Raw genomic sequence first — 22,680 nt, forward strand, 5'->3', positions numbered from 1 at the left:
TCTCTGCGGGGGGCGGCAGGGCTTCGGGAGGAAGGGAAGGAACGAAGGAGTAAGACTCCCCGAGGAGTGACTGTGGAGTTCACGTATGGGGCAGTGTCGTTCAGTCATTAATACTTGTGCATTGCAGCACGACTGGTGCTTCAGTACAGTATATAGGTTAGAGTCTTGTTTCGTTTCTGTGCTCTGCAAGAAACGTGAAAGTGTCTCGAGATGTTTGCACCTGATAGGAAATATCCTCTTGGATGAAGTACTTAAGCAAGAACAGATCGAACTTTTGTTTTTCTTTACTGCCGCTGTACAGAAGGCTGATTTCTTGACTTTTTTCACTGATGTAGTTATTGATAGTAATAAAGTGATCGTTCAACTTCTGCAGCTACTTGGAAAAACGTTGTGCCTTTTTTTCATTATTGAAGACTTCAAGCACAGTTTAAAAATAAAATAAAAAAAAACCAAACACTTGGCTTATGTTTTCAATATTTTTTTCAATCACTATTTTTCTAGAAATATTGTTTCAGCTGAAATGTTCAGGTCCTCCTTTCCTTTTTTTTTTTTTTTTTTGTTATCCAGCCACACACTGGTATTCTAAAAAATCTTTTCACATACTGCTTTCCTGTAAATTAGTAGTTTTGGTTGTTACAGTGTATAAAACTTGTTTTGATGTATTAAAGGTTTTTAATGCTGGAATACTGCTTTAAACAGATTTGGATGAAAGGGTATGCAGCATCTGTTCTGCAGATGTTAAATCACCTAAAGGATGACTTTCAGAAAGCTAAATTATCAGTTTGTGAACAGCACATCCTTTAAGTATGGTGTCATAGTGATTAAGGCTACTTTCTGTGTCTCACTTTCACATTGTTTTGCTAATGCACTGTATTAGAAGGACCTTACTTATTTCAGTACTGTATGGCTATGCCCATTTTCAGTTTCTTCACATGGCTTGCCTTATATCATTTTAAACTAGATTATTTTGCAGGAAAGGGATATTTCTTATGTCTTTAAGCTGAAATTAAAGAAGATATTTATAGGTAGTAAATCTGTTAGTCTTTTGTGTTTGCTTCTACTTTAGCTCCATGTGAAAAGGTTTATAATTTTAGTTCGTTAACTAGGCCTGAAATTTGCAGGTCTTGAGTGATGTGAAAACATGATGAAAGAAATGTACACTAGAAACACATGCATTTTTAATAGAAATTTCATAGGGATATGAAGGAATTACAGATCTCTCTTCAATTACGTGTAGAATGTACACGGGTTTGATTTTGAGGTTTGGTTTGTTGTTTTTTATTTTTAGGACTACTTCAGTGACAGTAGTTGTGCTAATAATAGCTTTAGTCTATGGCAGCTTTCATCCCAAAATACGCTTGCATCAATGCTACTTGAAAACGGACTCCTTTAGTAAAGAGAGTAGTTAATCCCAGTGTGTATGTCTAGTTATTTGTTTGAAGGCGCTAGGGGTACTGTAGCTAGATTTGATTTCCACATACACACACACCACCCACCCCGAATGTATTTAAACCCACATTTGGATTTGGAAGAAGGTGATGCCTAAATTATGCACTGGCATAATACTCTTTTTGTTATGCCTGTTGCATCATAACAGCATAAAAAATTGCTGAAACATTCTAAGTCATAATTTGCCCAAGATCATGCCACCCACCTAGCATTTAATTTCTGCCACTTTTCTTGTGTGACAGTATTGGCTATGCAGTAAGCTGGACCAAGGGAATGGGTAGTATTCGGTTCAAGAAAGTAATTACTTCAAAAAAGTAATAACGGTAATAAAAAAAATTATCATGGGCATCCTTTTTAGTTTTTCTTATGAATGTCTTCCAAGTAAAATACAGGGTATTGGAACAGTTGGTATCAGAACAGTCTTGTGTATGGCCAAAAGAAGAGATATAGTCGAGCAGGAAATTGGACAAAGTGGGGTGGATGAAGAGCAGTCTAAAGGATCTCAGCCTCTGGTGTTAGGTGATAATAGACCAAAGACCAGGTAATGGCCATGGCTGATTTCAGCCACTCTTCAAAGGAGGGATCAGCATGGCATTACCATTACAGCACTGATTTTGTACATCTTGAGAGCATGTAGTCTGGATGAAGTAGGGTTTTTAGCAATCGGCATCTCTCAATCTGTTTTGTGTACATCAGCCAGCATCTTTACAACTATTGAGTGTATTTGCTATAAACCTTTATTCCCTCAAGTAGTGAAAGAGTAAAGGGAAACAGAGGAGAGACCCGTATTTAACAAGTAACTGTTCTGACAATCTCTTAATGGTAAATTCCATGCTAAATAAGACCCTGAAGGTGCAGGAGTTTACATTAAAAACTTCTAGGAGAGAACTCTGAAAGTTAATTAACTTATATCTTACTTTATTGCAGAACTGAATTTGAGTCTTGTTAGGGAAAAATTTTGTTGAAAGTATGTATGAGAAGGCTGGTGTGTGGAGAAGATAAAGGGGTGCCTAAAGCAAATAGCCAACCAAGAAAATAAAGGCTGAATAACTTGGGTTTTGTTCTTTACACGGTCAGAGTGATGCACGCATTTCATTACAGGCTTTTCCGACCAGGTCAAGATGTTTAAAATTTCTCTTTGGTCCTGAAATATCATACAATAGAACCTTCAAAACCTTCCCTGTTGTCTTGGGTTGGGTCAAACTACCTCCTGCCACAGTTGCCTGGGTTATACTAAATCCAGCTGAATTCAAGCATTTCTCATTGTTGCAAAGCAATCTCCTATGCCAGATGGAAGTCAGTTCACTTCTTAAGACTTTCTTTAGTTCTAGGTAGTTGAGTAGGCAACTGTTCTGTTCTTTTTAGTTCCTTACTTCTGTGTTGACTGCTCCTTTCTAATTGTGAGAAATTGAACACAAAATTTGTAAAATAGTCATGCATCATGCAAGCCCGAGATTGTGTTCCTGGTTTTAAAAAGGAAGTTGGTTAAAATAACATGCTGTGATAAACAGTAACCGATTTCTGTATTCATTATTTATAATCACCAGAAACTGGAGGAACTGAGCAAACAAAGACCTTTATTTTGTCCAGACTTCAGTTTGAGAAAAGCTAGCTTAAAAAGGTTGCTTTAAATTGTGAGTAAAAAAGAAGCTTCCCACTTGGACCAAAAAAGTAACAGCATTTTTAAAGAAAAAAAAATACAAAAAGGGTATTTAAGAACAAAAAGACAATAAAATGTATCCTAATAAATAGCAAAATATGTCTTATAGCAGTAAAACAGTGTTTAAGTTCCTAAGAACAAAAGATCTGTTCAGGAGACTTTTTATTTAATTGGATAGAGAATTCTTGAGCCATTGAGGCTCATTTAATAAATTCTGGAATGCTAGAAGAATGAGGAGACAGGCACAACTAATGATGTGTTTTATTTGGAAAACCCAAACAGGGTGACGGGAGGAATTCTGAGATTGATAATTAGAAGAATTGTAGGCTGAAAGGCCTGAAAAATGCATTGTACAAAGAAAGGTACTATAGTTAACATCAGTGAAAACTTTTAGTGACAAGTGAGTCCAAAATATTCTTAAATCAAAATTTGCCCATAAGGAAGCTGTTGTGGTTTAAGCCCAGCCAGTAACTCAGAACCATACAGCTGCTTGCTCGCCCCCACCCCCAGAGGGATGAGGAGGAGAATCAAAAGACTGTAACTCCCACGGGTTGAGATAAGGACAGTCCAGTAACTAAGGTATAATACAAACCCACTACTGCTACCACCAATAATAATAATAATAATAATGATAAGAGAAATAACAAGGGAAGAGAATACAACCGCTCACCACCTGCCAACCAATACCCAGCCCGACCCGAGCAGTGATGTAGCCCTTCCGGGTAACTTCCCCCAGGTTATATACTGGGCATGATGTGCTGGGGTATGGAATGCCCCTTTGGTTAGTTTGGGTCAGGTATCACAGTATACTAGAGATTGGAAGGGACCTCGAAAGATCATCTAGTCCAATCCCCCTGCCGGAGCAGGAACACCTAGATAATGTTACACAGGAATGCGTCCAGGCGGGTTTTGAATGTCTCCAGGGAAGGAGACTCCACAACCTCCCTGGGCAGCCTGTTCCAGTGTTCCGTCACCCTCACTGAGAAGAAGTTTCTTCTCAAGTTTAAGTGGAACCTCTTGTGTTCCAGTTTGTACCCATTACCCCTTGTCCTGTCATTGTTTGCCACTGAGTAGAGCCTGGCTCCATCCTCGTGACACTCCCCCTTTTTATATTTATAGACACTAATAAGGTCACCCCTCAGTCTCCTCTTCTCCAAACTATAGAGACCCAGCTCCCTCAGTCTTTCCTCACCAAACATGGTGTCCTGTCTCTGCTTCCTCCTGGTAGACCATGAGACTCAGAAAGTCCTTGGTCAGACTAAACGTTTGGGCAGTAACTAAAAACATCGGTGTTACCAGTGTTGTTCCCAGGCTGAAAGTCAAAACCACAGCACTGCACCAGCTACTAAGAAGGAGAAAAATGACTGCTACTGCTGAACCCAGGACAGTATCCACCCCTTATTCCATACCATTCACATCATGCTGAGATCCCACATTTTTCAATACCCCATCACTCTTGTCTCATATATATGAGACACACACACACACACAAAGGGAGAGAGATACCGTTACCTAGTGCATGGACCAAGCCGTATAAAGCTGCTGAGTTCGTCTGGTCCATGATGTTGGGCTCCATCTCTTGTAACAGACTTTCAGAGCAGGAGTGACTGTGTGCAGTGTTGGACTGTTGCCTGCTGATGACACCGTGGAACTCGTCTGGTTTCGTCAAAGTTCATTCTTTGTTGGGATGATGCTTGGAGGGAAGTCAGGGCCGGTTGCTGGTGACCTGAAGGCATCTGGTTGGTGGGCTATAAAAAGGTGCTACATAGAAGGCAACAGCATACAATTGAGTTCATTGGCTGTTTTCTCTTAAAATCAAATCCCCTTGAGGTACACATCAGACTTCCCCATCTTCTCTCATTACCCACCAAGTATATCCAGGTCCCATAGCAAAAGCAATCCCAAGAGTGGGTTTGCCTTTACCTGAAGCAGGAATAACCCAGACTGTCTTCCCCAGCAAATTCTTCATATGCACCACGGGAACGTTATCCTCCCTCTACAGATGTAAAAGTTCTGACTGGGCTGGGCCAGCCCTGTTGGCAAATCCTCTGGTGTTGACCAGCCAGGTGGCTTTTGGTAAGTGTGTATCCCAGTGTTTGAAAGTCCCACCACCCGTTGCTCTCAGTGTAGTTATAACAGCCCATTGTACCGTTCAGTTTTCCTAGAGGCTGGTGCATGTTAGGGGATGTGATATACCCACTCAATGCCATGCTCTTTGGCCCCAGTGTCTATAAGGTTATTCCAGAAATGAGTCCCATTGTCCAACTCAGTTCTCTCTGAGGTGCTGTGTCGCCACAAAATTTGCTTCAAATTTTCCTTTTCCCTAAAAAAGGCAAAGTAATTAGTATATCTGAGCATTGAGGTTTTAAAGCATCTAATGACTAGTTAGTTGAGTTTAGTGGGCTTTTTCTATTGAATGTGGTCAGTTTCTGTCTAAATAACCAGAAGAATACATAGTTAAGATTTGCGGGTGGCTTGCCTAGAGGAATAGATGTGGAAGAAAATGATCAGGAATATTTAGTAAATGTGATGTACCTGCACTTAATGTGAATTTTTAAATTGTCATCTGTTTGTCCTAAAAGTGAATGCCTGGGATGTGGAAAGTGGAATCTAAGAGGAACCTAAGGCATCTTGTTGGTAACCAGCTGACTGTGGACTTGCATTCTACCAAAATAAGGATAAGCTTAATCTATAGATGTATAGTGGCTATCACATGGAACGAGAGAAATGTTAGGCATTTCTGGATGGCATTAGATATGACATCCTCTCCTATTGCCAACACCTTAAAATGAGTGATGGCAGATTTCAAGTGTTCTTTAAATCTGCCTTGTGGTTTGTTGTTTATTCAAAGCTACCTTGCATTTGAGAAAAGAACAAAAAAAGAATTACTCTGATTTTATTAGGGATGCTCTCAAGTGATTAGATACAATCTGAAAATACGTAATATCTAGCTAAAATTATTTTTTCTAGCTCATGAATCTAGCAAACAGATCTGACAGTGTAAACAGACTGGAATTAGTAAAAATTTGCACCCTGAAAGTAGTTGGCCCAACAATTTATGGGATGCCATAGTGCATGCTTTGATCCTTCCAGTCTTTACAGAAAGCTTATGGATACTGAATAGCTGCCTAGTTCAGTCAGAAGTCTTCTGATATGGCTTAGGACTTAAGATGAGATTCTGTGCTGTGTTATGAACCATTTCATGTTATTGATTGAAGGTAATTCCAAATTGTCCTCAGCCAGACCTCGGTAACTCTGCTCCACAACTGGAGAAACAAGGGGTTGTGCTGCTGGATCACATGAAGCAGTTGTTCATCTTAGTTATGACCTTGGAAGTGACCAAAGCTTTCAAAGTGTCATGTACATATCTGAGTGGTAGGGAACTGAGAACAGAAAGCTGAAAGAGCTTGTTCAGGATTATTAACCTGAGACAGTCTTCTTACAAAAGTGTTTTGTTTGCAGCTTAGAACATGTATCTCACTTCTCTGTTTCACATAATACGCTGGCCTTCCTATGGAGTGTTACTTTTTTGAGATGAATAATTCTGTATAGAGCTGTATTAGCTTAGTTCCATCTTTCTAAGTTTTGTCGTCCTGTGCTGAAACCATGAGGAGTTTCTAGTAAGTGAGAAGGGAAGAAGTGAACAAGAACAGATGATTGTAATTTACTACACTGTAGTACAAGGGGATTGATTCCAATGGCGACATTCTCTGTGCCTTTATTTTTGTGGTGTTAGAGCTAAACAAACCCCTTTTGATATGGTAGTACAAGGGGATTGATTCCAGTGGTGACATTCTCTGTGCCTTTAGTTTTGTGGTGTTAAAGCTGAACAAACCCCTTTTAATATGAACAATACTATTTTAGTATGACATGATGCTGCATAGCTTTTGCAAATGGTATATATTTGCAAATGTTTTGCAAAATGAGTTTTCTCATAAATTGTGTGCTAACTGTAAGTATTTTAACATCTTGGCAGGCTTATGTTCCTTGTTTTTTACTTTTTAGAAGGACAAGTTTACTGACAGCTTTGTATTTAGAGGGGTCTCTGGCCTTACACAAAATGACTCTTCCCCAGAAAATACATAGCTGACCACCTCCCGACACATCAAACAGAAATATGAATATTATATAAATAAATACTGTTGCATCTTTTTCATGGTTCTTCCCTCTCCCCCACATTAGTAACCTTTAAAAGTTTTGTTAGAAAGTAGTCTTGAGGTGTTTTTTTTTTTTTTTTATTTCTTAAGAGACATTGAGTGTTATAAGAAAAAATAATATATAACTTCAAGTCACTCTTTGTTCTGCCCTAAATGCATACATCCTTATCGTGTGAAAGCATGTAGGCAGTAGCTCTGGAATAGGTTTTTGCCTTGTGGTGGGAGACTTCTCATTTATTAAAGCAGTTTGTATGTTCAGGATTGTCCATGCTTCTTGTAGTTCAGCTGTACTCGTTTTTCAAAGCAGTAACCTAATTGCTTGTACTAATTAAAGCCTGTTAGCAAAGCAGTACAGTATTTAGGTCAGCTTTTCTTCACTGTCCTTTTGTGCTTGTGCCTCCTGTTCCTGGCATTTCCCAATTGCTGCAGGTCCTCTTCAGACTTTCAGTGTGTCAGCCTTTGTTGTGATGCTTGAAGTTCTTCTGCTGTCCTGTTCTGCTTTAAACCCCCTGACCCATTTTCTATATTGTCATCCTGTATGTACCTCTAGTAAAGACGAAAGGCTGGCAAAATTCAAGTAGCGTCAGTCAGAGATGTACGTAACTAGACTGGTTTTAACTGGTTGAGTGTAGAGTGGGCAGTCTCTGAATTATTCTTGGTTTGGAGTGATCTGTAGTTTGGTGTCTAGCTTACAAGCCTGGTGAAGGTGGAGGGAGCATTACCGTATAGCAGAAGAGAAGGCTAGCCCCAAGAAACTTTCGCAGGTTCTCAAATCACTTGCTCGTATTTCCAGATGTGTATGAATGGTTGACATTGAACACTGACTTGGAGTGGATTCTTTGTTGTAGGAGAGGTGAAGGATAAACTCTGGGGTATGTAAAATGAACTGCATGTTGTTCTCCTGCAGTTTTTTTTTTCCAGTGTTAGAACTTCTAAGTTGATACTTTCAAGATGCAGTGTTCTTGTCCAAATACCGTTTAGTAGACAAAACATTCTTAATGGGATAAGTGATGCATTGCTTGACTCATACAACTTGTGCCTTCGATTCCCATTGTAGCATGGAATTTCCTGGTGTAGCAGAGCAACTATTTATTTATTTATTTTAAACCTATTCCACTCCACTCTTGAAGAGAGTCTTATCCTCAGCTTGGCCATCACTTTCATAGTTATGCCTTCTCTTTCATCTCCCATGTCTGGCTGTCCCGCTCTTCATATAAAAATTCCTCCTGGGATTTCATTCTATCATGTGAAATTGAACTTGTTTGTTACCAGCTGACCTGATACTTGTTCATGAGGATATTTTTCATCTTTCTGAAGAGGAAGATTGTGAAACTTTGGAAAGAAATTGAAGCTTGGATCAGTACTTCTGCAAGGAAGAGGACAATATTTTTAAAGAAAGAAACTAGAAGTACAGAGTTCTCTTCCTCACACTGCTTTCGGCATCAATATTTGTCTTCTCTGACAAGATTAGACTGTTCTCTAGGAACAGTGCTTTTGAGTTTGGAAATCAGCTAGCACACAGTCTGAGTAACGGCTATAGAAGACATTTATTTAAACAATTATTTTCCTGTTGTCTTTTCTCCTATTAGGAAGTTCTTTCTGGAGTTGTGGTCATAACAAGTAAGGACGCAGTCCAGCACCAAGGTATCTCGTTGACAATGGAAGGATCAGTAAATCTGCAGCTTAGTGCCAAAAGTGTGGGTGTGTTCGAAGCCTTCTATAATTCTGTCAAGGTAAGACCTGTGCAGATTAGTATTTTTAGCACAAAACGTTTGTCTTTTTTCTCAAATCTTTCCTTAATGACTTTCAAGTAGTTATAGCACTTCATCCTATGTAAATGATAGCAGAAAAATGCTGAGTATTATCTAGTGATATATAATGACATTTTGGGAAGGAGCATGCACTGTTTTGAGAGTTTTCTTTGGGGCTGAAATACAGTAACATAAATAATAGGTTACTGAATGATGGTCTGTGCTGTGAATAAACACCTGAGTTTCTCGAAATTCAGGAAGTCTGTTCAGTGAGTGTTGCTGGTCCTTGAAATGGTGGGGCTGTCACTCCAATCTAAACATCTTAATGTTTATCTTTGCAGCCTATTCAAATTATTAACAGCACTATTGAAATGGTAAAACCAGGGAAGCTTCCCAGTGGCAAGACAGAAATTCCGTTTGAGTTTCCATTGCAAACAAAGGGCAACAAAGTTCTGTATGAGACGTATCATGGTGTCTTTGTTAATATTCAGGTAAGGCAGTCATGTCTGTACAGAAAATCTGAACTTTTGTTAGTTTGCAGCATGTATTTACTCTAAAGCATCTTTTATTCCGTGGAAGCAGAGGGTAAAGTTTTGCAATAAAGTTTTCATGGTGCAGTATCTTTTCTCTAATTAGAAGAATGAGCAGAAATCAGAGATCCTTTGAAGTAAGTAGCTTCTAAGCTTTCCTTTATTAATACAGCATTCTTCTGGTATGTACTGTGTTTTCTAAATATAAGTTAAGATTAAAAATAATGATACATGTTAACCTTCAAAGTACTGGTTTGTAGGTAGTTCCTAGGTTTTCACTTAGAGTTTCTTGGAGTCACACTTTCCACAGGTGGTAACACTCTTAAGTGTGGCAAAGGAACCATCCTGAGATCTCAGAATCCCATCAATATAATGTTGCTAAAAAAAAAAAAGTGAAGTCTCTTCTCTTTTTCAGCAAGTTTAAGCTTTTCATTGTAAATAGTTGATAGTAATGAAACTAATTAAATGTAACATGGGAAGTATAAGAATTAAAAGCATACTGGAAAGAGGAGCTTTGGGTTAAGAAAGATCTAGTAATTTGCTACAATAGTTAGATCTTGCACAGCTCTCTTACAGAGTTCTGATTTTATTGTGAAAGAAGTTGCATTTACCATTTTGTAGATAATCTGCATAATAGTACATACCCAGATACAAGTGTGTGTACTGGTTGCCTAGTACCAGTGAGACTTTGTTAGCGCAGTAGACAAAAATTATTGCTAATACTAAAATGTTAAAAAATAAGTTTATTGACTTAGCAGATCGGTTTTAAGACATGGGGATAAATCCTACAGTAATAAAGCCGTTTAGTGTTCAGAATCTGTTTTCCTGCATTCATTTATGAGAAGTATCCTCTAAATAGAGGAAATCTTTCCATCACTTAATGTTTCATGCCTTCCATAATGGAGTAAATCTTTTAAGAATGGTGGTATAAACAGAAGAGTAACAAGAAGTGTTGCCTGAAATACCTTCACAGAGCTACTGTGATCCCTCCTTATGTTGTAGACAACTACATTTTCTTCATGAAGAAAGACTGCACCGCAGTGTCCTTTTGGTCCAAACAAATGTGTGATATCAAAATGAAGACTCAAACCAAAGTGTTGAGAGCTTGTAGCGTTTTCAAAATCATGAATTGTTTGCTTTCCTGTGGAGATGAATAGTAACATTTCCTGCCCAAATCTGTAGGGACCACATGCTTGTAACAGAATCTCGTGGAAACACAGTTTTGAAATTTGACCTTTTTTGGTTAAAAATTGTCTTACCATAGGTGGGTTCATTTGTTTGGGGTTTGGGTTGGGATTTTTTGTGTGTGTGTTTGTCAGGGTTTTGTTTTCTTTTTGTGAGGGAAAAGTCTTCAGCCATCTCTTGAATATAAATTCTGTGTTAGACAATGCTTTTTCTGACTGAGGAGTGCATTTTAGGTTGGGTGGGTTTTTTTTCTTCAAGGAAAAAATTGAAGGAGCCATTAAATGCAAAAAATTTCAAAATTACTGCTGATGGAGAATCAGTGGGTTATAAAGCTGCTGGTTTATTCTTTGTGTGTGTGGGGGGGTCTTTTGTTTGTTGGGCTTTGGTTGGTTGGTTTTGTGTTTGGTTTATTTTTTTCCACTTGTAGCTCACTCAATATTGGATTTGATGGCAAAGTATAAAACTTTTGGCTATTTAGTTGAGCATATTACAGTCTGGGATTTAAAAACAAACCCTAACAAACCAAAAAGCCACAGGAAAACCCCCTACCTACTAGCCTATTGGAAGTAACTATAAGAAAAATTCCCTGGTTTTTTTGTCTACATCCAGATGTTTAAGTAGTTCTCATGTTTTTTTCAGCCTTGGCTTTCTTCCTAATGTAACATCTGTTGTTTGTAGAAGGTATGTCAAAAATGGTGCAAAACTGGTCGAGTTGCTTTCTGTATCCAGATAACTTGCCTATGATCAATATCAGTTGTTTTAAAGTATACTTTAACGGTGAATATCTGTTTTGCTTGTTGTTCCTTCATTTACATAGCTTCTCTTTACAAGCTGGCAATAAAATGTAATTAAAAGGTTAATCATTAAATTTCGGCCCACCTGTGAGAGCTGTACTCTCCTGAAGAGGAAAATGTAGTGTTGAGGTGCTGTTTAAGAAACAGTTCCTAGACCTTTGTCGAAGTCCTATGCAATTTAAAAGCAAGCCTCTCTTTCTTATCTAGGTATTAGTATGTTAGCTGGGGGTTCAGTTTCAAGATTCAAGACTCTGTCCTCTTGCAGAGACCTTCTAATTATCCACTGATGGGGAGGCTGTGAGCCAAATTCCAAGGCCTTTATGGTCCTGCTGCCTCATTGTACTGTGTTCCCTGGTCCGAGTGAAGTATAGTGCAGTAATAGAAGGTCTGTTCAACAGTGATCAGCTTCAGTGGAAACCGTAGTATGTATGGGGTGGGTAAAGGTAGTGCTCCCCAGTGTCTTTCTTGCACGTATATTCAGGTTATGTGCAGAGAGACATCAGAGAGACATTCAGTTATTAACTGAATCAACCCCTAGTTTGATTGCACCTATTTTTGCCAATTCCTCATCTGTAAAGAAGGAATGAAAAACTAAACAAAACAAAAAGAACCCAAACCACCCCAACAAATTCCCTATCTTGTAAGGATGTTGAACAGCTGTGTTATAGATGCTGAAGTATATGATTACTGTGATAATGAAGGTCCTACTATTTTTCAGTCATTGGTTTATGGCTCCTTTTTGTTAGGGGAGAAATGGGAGGAAATTGTCAGCAAGGCTTTGAACAGTGAACAGCAAAATTAACCTTGTTGCCTGATTTTACTGTCCGCTGCTGCTTTTAAGTTCAGATGTATGGCTGCAGACAGTTCCCCATTAACAGTGGTAACAGTTATATGCATATTTAAATTCAATTTTACAGTAGATTTAAAATTAGAGGGGCTATGAATATATCTTACTGATAATCACGTATCCAAAGTGTGGTGAAAAGCAGTACCATAATCACTTAACTGAATGTAATTTGGGTGCTGAAGCCATAAAAGAATACCACTCTGTCAGTGAATTAGTCCCTCAATCTTACAGGTTGTTATATAATGCAGAAGATATGGAAAGCTTTTTCAAATGACATGGGGACTGTAAAAGAAAAAGCAGCTTTCATTTGGGAGTATCTAAAATCACTATACCTCTTTCCCCTTTCCCCGTCATGAGGGTGTACATTGCCTACTAATCTGTTTTAAATGATGCCTTAAATATTAATAAGAGTAACATTCTGCACATATTTAATAAAAAAATGAAAAGTCAAGAGAAAGAGAGAGGAAATCTTAATTAAGTCTCTCTTTTTGTTCTCTGCCATCCTGTTCTTGCTAGTATACCCTACGGTGTGATATGAAACGTTCTCTGCTGGCAAAAGACCTAACTAAGACTTGTGAATTCATTGTCCACTCACTGGTAAGTGTGATTTGTATTAACCATACAAAGTGAGATTTTTATATTTTTTTTCCACTTTATGTAAAGTTTGGCAGTAAGGCTTGAAACCTGAGTAAAACCATGTAATTTGTAACAATTAAATGTGTGTACATATATATATATATATAGGGATATGTACGAGTAAGGAAGAGGCCTCAAAACAAGACCATCCAGAAGAGATAGGGTGTCAGTTGCTTCTGATTAGAATAACACATCTCTCTTCATTTAAAGAAAACAGTATAAAGAGAATTTGGTTTATAAGATGATTTTATACTGTACTGAGTTTGTTCTCTTATTCATCCTTTCAGTTCTGAAACACAGGTGTGGTTAAACATTATGGTGGTGGTCTAAACACTGTTTCAGATTATCCAAGCATTTGTTAGCCAAAGGTTCTAGGCACAATGCCTGTTCCAAAACCAGGAGTTTGTTGGTGAAAGAAAATGTCTGATATCTGTTATTCAGATGGCTAACTACAATTGAGAGCCCTTACTCAAAGTATCAAAGCTGGGATCGCATCAAGTTGGAAATAAGAAGCTTGTCAGCTTAATCACCTTTGCTATTAAGTAAGCCTATGGTTGGCAATATGCTAAGATAACTAGGTTAACAAATATCCACATCTTGCAGTTAGCAGCATGGAGACAGCATTCCTCCTCCTCCAATGGAGATACCGTTGTGGGATGAGATTGGCTTATCTCCCGAGGAACGCTGTGCTGCTTTGTTATTTGAAGTTCCTTTATCAGATTGGTTTTTAGTTTATGTTGACTTTATGCATGTCCAAAGCATCTGATGTCAGTACAGCCTGTGCAGGCCTAATTAAGTATCTTTTTCCACCCACAACTTGTTAGAACATACTGTTTGTATCATTCCTCTGAACTGTTAACGGGGCAGTAAAGTATTAGATTCTTGTTTTACTTATGAATAATGGTGGAAATGGGTTATTTTAGTTCTATAGTACCTTTTAAAAAATTTAGTTGCTTTTTTAAAGATGTACCTAGGTGCTGTGAAGAAGTTTCCTGTCAGTAAGATTTCATTTTTTTTTGAAATATTATGCTACACTTTATTGGTCCATTATTACATTATAAGTAAGCCACACTTGTCAAAATAGTGAACAAATTACATACCGTGCAGTTTCCTGGGTTTATTTCTTGTTCCCACTGCAGCACTTCTTAGATCACAAGTCAGTAAATCATGAGTCTCTCAGTCAGGGTGAATTAATGAGGTTTTACTGAACATATAATTCTCGTTGTCAGTGCTCAATGTACCATTTCCCTTAACCTTATTCTTTGCCAGAGTTACTCATTTATGGGAAAATACAGTCAAGTCTGCTAATATCTTCCATCTTGCAGCTGGGCAGCAGAAGCTATTTTGAATTCTTAAGTAGTGAGGGTAGATCCTAACTAAGAATTCAAGTTAAGCCCATTGGCGGTGGTGTGCTCTGCCAACTCCAAGTTATATGCAGCTGGGACTCGGAATTGATGCTGTGCTGGCTACTTATTCTAAATACGTAGGGGAAAGACTGTGCATCTCACTGAGATAAGGATGGAGAGAGAGGTCAGTGAATGGTAAGCAAAGCTTGCCTTCCTTATTCAGAGTACAGGTTTCCATCTCAACAGAGCTCAGGGCTCATTCAGCCACTTACAGAAAGACCTCTTGGTTTTGTGATAAATGGTGTGAATAGATACTGAAGAACTCTAGTAATGTGCCCCAAATTTTTTTCTCTAGCCTGGAAAGCTAACCTGGACCAAGTATTTTTAATTTTAAAGTTAAAAAAGCTGGAATGCTAAGCCCATTAAATCAATGCTATGCTTGATTCCATCATCTGAGGATGGAATGATGATTTGATGATCTCCTAGTAACGTGAGGATGGCTTATGAGACCTGAGTTGTTATTGAAAGGGCAGCAGATGAGTTCAGAATGCTCAGAGATGTTTGTGCTCAAACATGTTTGAAACAATGAAGCGAGTTCATTTATAATCTTCCCCCTCTCTGGCATGCCCAAATTCACTAAGTATTAATAACAAAAGGAAACATTGCAAGTAATATATAAAATGCAATTATTTGTAAATACAGAAATGTGAAATTTAACTGTTTTCTAAGGTGTATCCTATGCTTCAGATAGGTAGCGTATTTCTTTATTTCCAGGGGTGTTAGTCAACTGCATGATTTGGTTTTGTTTTCCCTTTTTCTCCCCCAGTGTAGGTAGAGTGTATGCCAAAACTTACAAATGGAGAGCAAAGAGGTTGTTATTTGGCAAACACAAAGTAACCAAAAATTGACATGGTTTTGTTTCTGTAGTTCAGATTTGTGATAGACAATGCTGTAATGTTATTTAATAACAAAGGCAAGAAATATTTTTTTTTATTAAAGATGCATACTTTCAGTATGAAGAGAATCCTGCAAAATAACACATCCTATGGTTGCTTGACTTTGTCTTTTTTAATATTCTTGTGTGTGTTTCGTAAATCGTAGTTTGCGGTTTAACTCTTTCATTACTTGTAGTCACAGAAAGGGAAACTGATGCCAAGCCCAGTAGACTTCACAATCACTCCTGAAACTTTGCAAAATGTTAAAGAGGTAAGGCTTTTCATATTATTTAAACGTAATGCCTCTGTGATTCTTAGTGAGAACAAGAGAGGAATGGTTAAATGCAATGCTGTCCTATAGATAATCAGTTCTCTCTTTCCCCCCCTCCCCTTCTCTTTTTTTTTCCCCACTTGTGTAAGCAGTACAGTGATTCTGTCTGGTCTCTTGTGGTGGTGGTGACCAATGTAAGGTAGACCTTTGTCCAGCAATGGTTAAACGTTTTTATAACTTTTCTGAGTGAAAGATGGCAGCGAAGCAAAAAAACCCATTCTAAACCTGGTGTAGTCAAGATCCTTTAAAAATGTACATTTGGATCCTTGTTTATGCCTCTTTCTACAGCCCCATGTGGCTTTGGGAAGTCTGGATGAACATTAGTAGTTATTTTGGTCATTTAGCTTTCTGAACACTTGTTTCTGTTTGTCCACTGAAACGTATGTTCTCTTTTTTCCAGATTTTCCTCTTGGGCTCTTTTTGTTAATAGGACTGTTTTCCTGCTTTAGGCTTCCCTTCTGCATCCCCAATTTGTCTTCCATTGCTCTTGGTCCCAGGCTTCTGAATTTAGACCTACTTTTCCACTTGTTTCTCAAAACAGACCTCTTATTCAGCTGTCTAGTTGTTTCATGCTATTGTTAACCTTATTCTACATGTTCTCCAAATCACTGCAGCTAGAAGGGACCTCTGGGGATTGGTTAGTCCATCACCTGTGCCTAGAGCAGAGTCATCTTGAGCAGGTTGCTCAGGGCCATGTGTAGTCAAGCTTTCAATATCTCAAAGAACGGGGACTTGCAACCGCTCGGCAGCGTTACAGTGTTTGACCACCCTCACAGAGTTAAGAATAAATCATTAAGATAAGGGTGATGTTCAGGAACCTTTTTTGTTCATGACAGCCTTGCAAAGATAATCAATATTGGCCTCAGGGGAACATGGGTCAGTTTCCTCAGCACTTGTGGGTGCGTCCCGTAAGGTCCAATGGACCTGCGTACATCCAGACTGTTTAAATGCTCTCCAACTTGCTCCTTCTCTGCCAGGAATAACTGTTCCTTGCTCCAGACTTCCCCTGTGGTTGCAGGTGCCTGGGTTTTCTGAAGGCAAATCTTATCAGTAGAGTCTGAGTTAGAGAAGACATTAAGTGCCTCTGTCCTTTTCCTGTCTCTTGTCACTAGGTCTGTGTTATCCTTCCTGTCTCTTGATTTAACTCCACGTGTTTTTTGGCTTTCCCAAAGCCATCCCTGCACGCTTGGATACTCATTTTATGTTCCTCTGGGGTCACCTGACTCTACTTCCATCTTTTGTATACTTCCTTGTTATGATTTTTAACAGTAGTATCTTTTTCATCCATGCAGGTCTCTTCCTACCTTTGCTTAACATTCTGCATGTTGGAATAGGCCATTCTTGAGCATAGAGGAGGTGATTCTAGAAAACAAACCAGCTAAGTCCCACTGAGTTAGAGGATGAGCAGGTTGTTTCCAGCAGCCTCTCATGTCTCATGGTGACTGCTGCATGCTGAAAACAAGTCTTTCTAAACGTAAGGATATAATAACTACTCTTGGCAGTAAAATTTCTTTTGATACTACTGCTAAATAGGAAGCTCTCAGCAGTCTGCTCTTCCTATGAACCATGTTTCCATATAAATGATTTTCTATTTCTTCTTTCTCTTCTGTATCTTGATAAGTCTACTCAGTGGCATAGCAAGTCATGAAAGTCCATTAAAAGCTCTTTCTTAACAGACCTTGCACCTTTTGCTATTTCAAGTACATAACTACAGAAGTAGGTTCTAAAACTTCTGACATCTCTGATCCAGCAGATCTTGGTGTTTAAATATGGAGCCGTCTAAGGAATAGTGTTGAATGTGTATGGTAGCACAAACAGTGCTAGCTGGTCTCAGAAAAACATATGAAATGTATGGTCTGAAGCGACTACCCAGTGGATAGGTAGAAAAAGTCATTGTTTTGGTATACTTAAAACGTTAAAATTTAAATTCTCTGCTTGTCTGGAGATTATGACAGACCTATAGTTTCTGGTGGACTACTCGAAAACTGATCAGGAGGTTTGAAGTAGCTGAGCAAACACAAAGACATTGGATGAAAAACCAGGATCGATTTGCTTCTGTGTTCTTGATTCTCTGAGGGGAATGATGAACTAGATGGTAGGCCCCATGAGAGAAGACCTACCTAGGAGTGCCAATAAGAGCAGTACCTTTAAAAAAACAGGTCTCATAGACTAAGATTGAGAAAAATGGCCTTGAGTTCTCATTCTGCAAGTTCCTTTTGTCTCTGTCTCTTAGCTTCCTGACCACTAAGTTTCAGGGCATAGCTGTATGATGTCCCAGGGAAACAGCTCTCTGTTTACTGATAGTGGCGATGAGAAGAATGTGTGAGGGATCATACAATAAGAAAGCATTTTACCAATACGTCATTAGGACTCAGTATTTCATAGGATGGTTTTGTCAGGGATGTAACTTCTGTTACTTAGGAGAAAATACTCATTTACTAAAGGCATGAAAATTCCTCACTTTTTATTTCCCCCCAAGATTTGTTTTGAGTGGAACAGCTAAATTCTGCAGAGGTGTTGGGTATCTGAGTGAAACAGTCTAAACAATAGCTACTGCCATTGCTACTGGCAGCCAGGACTCAGAAGCAGGCCAAACAGATTGGGAGGAAAAAAGTTTTCGACAAGAGAGGTGGTTTGGAAGAAGAGAAAATCAGTAACATGGGCAAGGAAACACAATGCCACAAGCCAGTGTGAACAGATGGTTGGAAGGTAGGGTCTAACATCAGAGATGTCAATAACAAAAAATTAAGGAGGGAGAGAATAAGGCTTGCAAAAGGGGAAAGTTAGAGCAGGGTGCTCAAACAGCTTGAAGAAAGCTGGATGGTGAAGATACAAGCTGAAGATGTGGGTAGAAAGCTTGACTGTTTCAGTATGCCTCCTGCCAGAACTTTTAACTGGATCTTGTGCACACAAGTTTTTTTTTGCTGGCAGAGAATATCTGTGGTGCCTGCTGGCCTAAAAAGGGGAGGGCAGGGGGAGCAATCCCCTGCTTTGGTCTTTCATGGAAACTGATTTACAGATTGTCATCCTCAGTCAGCTGTTCTTACTGCTCCTTCCTTAAGAAGTAGGAAACATGCTTGCTGTTAAGAAAATGTTGAAAGTGTGATCTTGTATGTAAATTAAGCTCTCTGTTAATTGTCCTTAATTGGTGTCTCAGTACATACACAGTATGCTACATCTTGCATCAAAGAAAGGTTTTGAAATGTCTGTCTTCCCTCCCAATGCTAGTGACTAGGAGAGAGAAATGTTAAAGGGTAGGAAAGTCACTGAAATGAGAGACTGTATTGTAACCTGTAACAAAATGGGACCACTATGGGGTTCTTAGAGCACTCCTAGCCTACTTGCCCATCCTATGAGTTCCTGCCAGCCTGCCTCCTTCACCATGCAGTTCTCACTTCTGGATTCATTGCAGTGGCCAGGTTTTGTCAGTGCAGGTTTTGTCAGAAAAAGCTCCTGTGGATGGGATGAGTAGGGGGGTGATGCATGTTCAGGGGAACAGGAGTACTAAGAGATATCTTAATGCATCTGCATAAGGATGCGTATGTAAAGAGACTGAGTTTCTTGAAGCATTTCTGAACTTTTAAATTCTTAACTTTGCAGCTTTGGGGGATCTCCTACATATTTTGGCACCTTTCTGTAAGGTTTTTTTTTCTTAGTCTGCTTTTACAGTTTTGACTTTTTCTCTTCCCCCTCCCCATAATCTTTTTAGAGAGCCTCACTTCCAGAATTTCTCATCAGAGGTCATCTCAGTTCTACAAAGTGTATCATTACACAGCCACTGACAGGGCAGCTGATAGTGGAGAATGCAGAGGCTGCAGTCAAAAGCATCGAGCTGCAGTTAGTACGTGTGGAAACCTGTGGTAAGTTTCTCTGTCAATGGAATGTGTACAGAACAGACTGCAGTAGCTACTCCCTGTGCTTTTTCAGCTTAAATATGAAAGATTGTCAAAAGCCATATAATTAAAAAGACTTGCAAACAATTGTTTTGTGCCTTAGGTGGAACAGTCCAAACATTAATTTAGATAACCTCTGCTATCCTTAACTCAGACTGCTCCTGTGAAAACGTGCAGGTCAAAGGGAAAAACATTTTGCCCACACGTATCTCACCCCCTAGCCCCAGTGCATCTTTGTCTTGAGTTTTAAATTTTGGCCGCTGTGTTCTCTTTTTCCCTTCCCTCTGAATCTCCCACTTTCACCAGGGTGTGCGGAAGGGTACGCCAGAGATGCCACAGAGATACAGAATATTCAGATTGCTGATGGGGATGTCTGCAGGGGCCTGCCAATTCCTATATACATGGTGTTTCCCAGGTTGTTCACCTGCCCTACCCTGGAAACAACAAACTTCAAAGTTGGTAAGTGTGTGTAGGGCTTTATGCTGTGTTGGTGTCTTTCACCTGAGGGAAGTTTCTGAGTTTCACTTCAGCTTCTGGCAGGTAACAGGGTAAGTCGCTGCCAGTGCTGCAAGAAGCACCAAGGATATCACTCTGTTTCCCTGCAGTCCCTGAATAGGAATGTAGTCTGCTGTATTTCATGTAGATTGAGAAAATACAGCCCAAATACTTACAACTAAAACTAGTTGTGCAGCTGTTAAGCTACTTCTCACTACTAGAATTATATGGTAAAGGGACAGGAGCAGCAGTGTAATTGGCAGGGTTAGGGTTTTTTTCTACCAAAAAATTACATGTGTTAAACACTTGAGTAATAGTCCAAGAATAAAATGCCAAGATGATCCCTTCCTTCTTTCACCATCACTGAGAACTTCTCTTTCCATTTCCTCTCCTTTTTTCCCATTTTCCTGGTGCACAGACTCAGAAGTTAGGCTGCATGTGGCTTTTCTTTTTGCATGTGACTTTGCTTTTCTTTATCCATACCAGATACTTCTTCCTGCTTTTTTTTTTCCTTTGAACACTTTCCTTCACAAATACCTCACTTGTTCAAGTAATTACTGCAAAAATTCTCATTGCTAGCCTCGTTTTCTTCCCTTCATCCTGCTGGAATCTACTGGTTTTCTTTTTTGGTTTTATTGTATCAGATTGAAGCTACAAGTCCCTGCCTTTAGGGTCCTTCCCAGCTGAAGTCCCTGGAACTTCTCTGCTGTACACCTCAGATAAATGTGCACAACTAGTTTTCCAGCTCTGCCTATCTGTTTACCTGTTCCCTCAAGAGCTCTCTCACACCTGATGTGTACAGTGATGTTTCCCCAGAATACTTCTACTCTTTACTTTTTGCCATTTGTAGCTGTTGAACAGCGATTTACAGTGACAAATGGCTCCTGTTAGTGTAGTATCTACTTCTAAGAAGTTACGAAGATTCCAAAAAAGGACAGTTATTTTCAGTTTAATTTGATCTCTGGTTCCCTTCATTTATTAACTCTACCTGACTTTGTATCCTATCTCTACTTAGGATTCATTATCGATCTGATTTTGGTTTTGAACAACACAATGTACTATCCAAAGAGCAGAGTTTGAAATTTTATCACAGCTTGCAGGTTTTGTTAGATGTTGGTGTTTAATTTCATAAGGCCACGTGTGATGAACGATTCTAAGGTTCTGTTATGTGCTGACAGCAGAGGAGTTGTCTCCTCCCCAGCTCTTCCATTGCCATGCCTGAGCAATGCATATTGGTGTGAGCCATCTTTCTCAAAGCATCTTAATCTTGGAGGCTTGAACTCTGCCTGTTGTCTGGAAAACCAGATGTCGTAGTTTGTCAATGATACAGAAATGAATCCAGAGGAGTCCCAAAGATGAGAACAAACCAAGGTTCTCTAGGAATGGTCTGAAGATTGGGTGGGATGCCTGGGGTGGGGTTCTGCCTGGAGTACCATGTTCATGCCACAGGAAAATGCAGGGTACTGGAGAGGCTTGGAAGAGCTCTGAGAAGTGCTGTGCATGAGAGCAGGAACTGCCTGCCTCTCCTCTTACTGCTACAGTTCAGATCCACAAAGGACCCTTCATCAGGGACTGTAGCAATAGGACAAGGGATAATGGGTTTAAACTTAAACAGGGGAAGTTCAGGTTAGATATAAGGAGGGAGTTCTTTACTGTGAGGGTGGTGAGGCACTGGAATGGGTTGACCAGGGAAGTTGTGAATGCTCCATCCCTGGCAGTGTCCAAGGCCAGGCTGGACAGAGCCTTGGGTGGCATGGTTTAGTGTGAGTTGTCCCTGCCTGGGGCAGGGGGGTTGGAACTAGGTGATCTTAAGGTCCTTTCAAACCCAAACCATTCTGTGATTCCATGACTCTAATTTTGTTATTCCCCCCTCTTCTAGAGTTTGAAGTTAACATCGTTGTCCTTCTGCACGATGATCATCTCATCACAGAGAACTTTCCACTGAAGCTCTGCAGGATGTAAACAGCATCACAAGAATCACTTGAGGATTTAATGAAAAGGCACAGAATTCTTCAGAGGCAAAGTGAAATTTTATCAGTTTCTTACTTGAACTGGAAACACATCACTTCCTTCTCTCTCCTGGAGGTTCTTGTATCTTCAGTTCCCTGTAAATCGTGCTACCCCTTTGCCTGCCTCACAATAGCCTGTGTGGAGATATCTATCCAGACAGCCATGTCAGGTGTCTTTCTGACTCCAACAACCATGTTTTCTCCGATTTTCCTCTGACAGATCCTGAAGGAATGATTCTGTATATTTCTACAAGTTGTAGAAATATGTAGTAAGTTTCTCTCCTCATTTAATTTTGTAATATTTGTTCCAAAGGCCTTTGAAGACCTCTTAAACATAGTAAGTTCTGTTATATATGGTGTATATATACTGGGGGGAGGGTATGGGACTTGTAGTATAATACTGAATCATGTCTTTGAAGGCATAATAAATGGTGCTACAGCAACACAGGGTGGTGATGTGGGATAAATATTGAAGGATGAACATGAAGTAAGTGATGTGTAACAAATAATGATGTGAAATAACACCAAGTGTGTTTTGGTCAAATGGGGAACACAAGTGTCGTGGTTTAAACCCGACAACAAGTCCGCACCAGAGAAATGCTTAGAACTGAGGTTCTTGTGTATTATATAGAGTATAAGTGTAAAGATGACAATTTGAAACG

General features: G+C 39.3%; 1 protein-coding gene across 1 annotated transcript; it reads left to right on the forward strand.

Moving 5' to 3' along the window:
• Positions 1–6,448: 6,448 nt before the first annotated feature.
• VPS26C (VPS26 endosomal protein sorting factor C) lies at positions 6,449–22,463 on the forward strand. Its single transcript, XM_057410051.1, has 8 exons — positions 6,449–6,469; positions 8,856–8,999; positions 9,359–9,508; positions 12,890–12,970; positions 15,487–15,561; positions 19,331–19,481; positions 19,821–19,973; positions 21,889–22,463. Exons 2-8 carry the CDS (start codon positions 8,925–8,927, stop codon positions 21,969–21,971), a joined length of 768 nt encoding a protein of 255 aa, XP_057266034.1. The 5' UTR covers positions 6,449–6,469; positions 8,856–8,924; the 3' UTR covers positions 21,972–22,463.
• Positions 22,464–22,680: the final 217 nt, after the last annotated feature.

This window comes from Pezoporus wallicus, unplaced genomic scaffold (assembly GCF_028554395.1).
Source record: "Pezoporus wallicus isolate ANWC-B61680 ecotype Strahan unplaced genomic scaffold, APGP_CSIRO_Pwel_v1 contig_7011, whole genome shotgun sequence".
NCBI lineage: Eukaryota > Metazoa > Chordata > Aves > Psittaciformes > Psittacidae > Pezoporus > Pezoporus wallicus.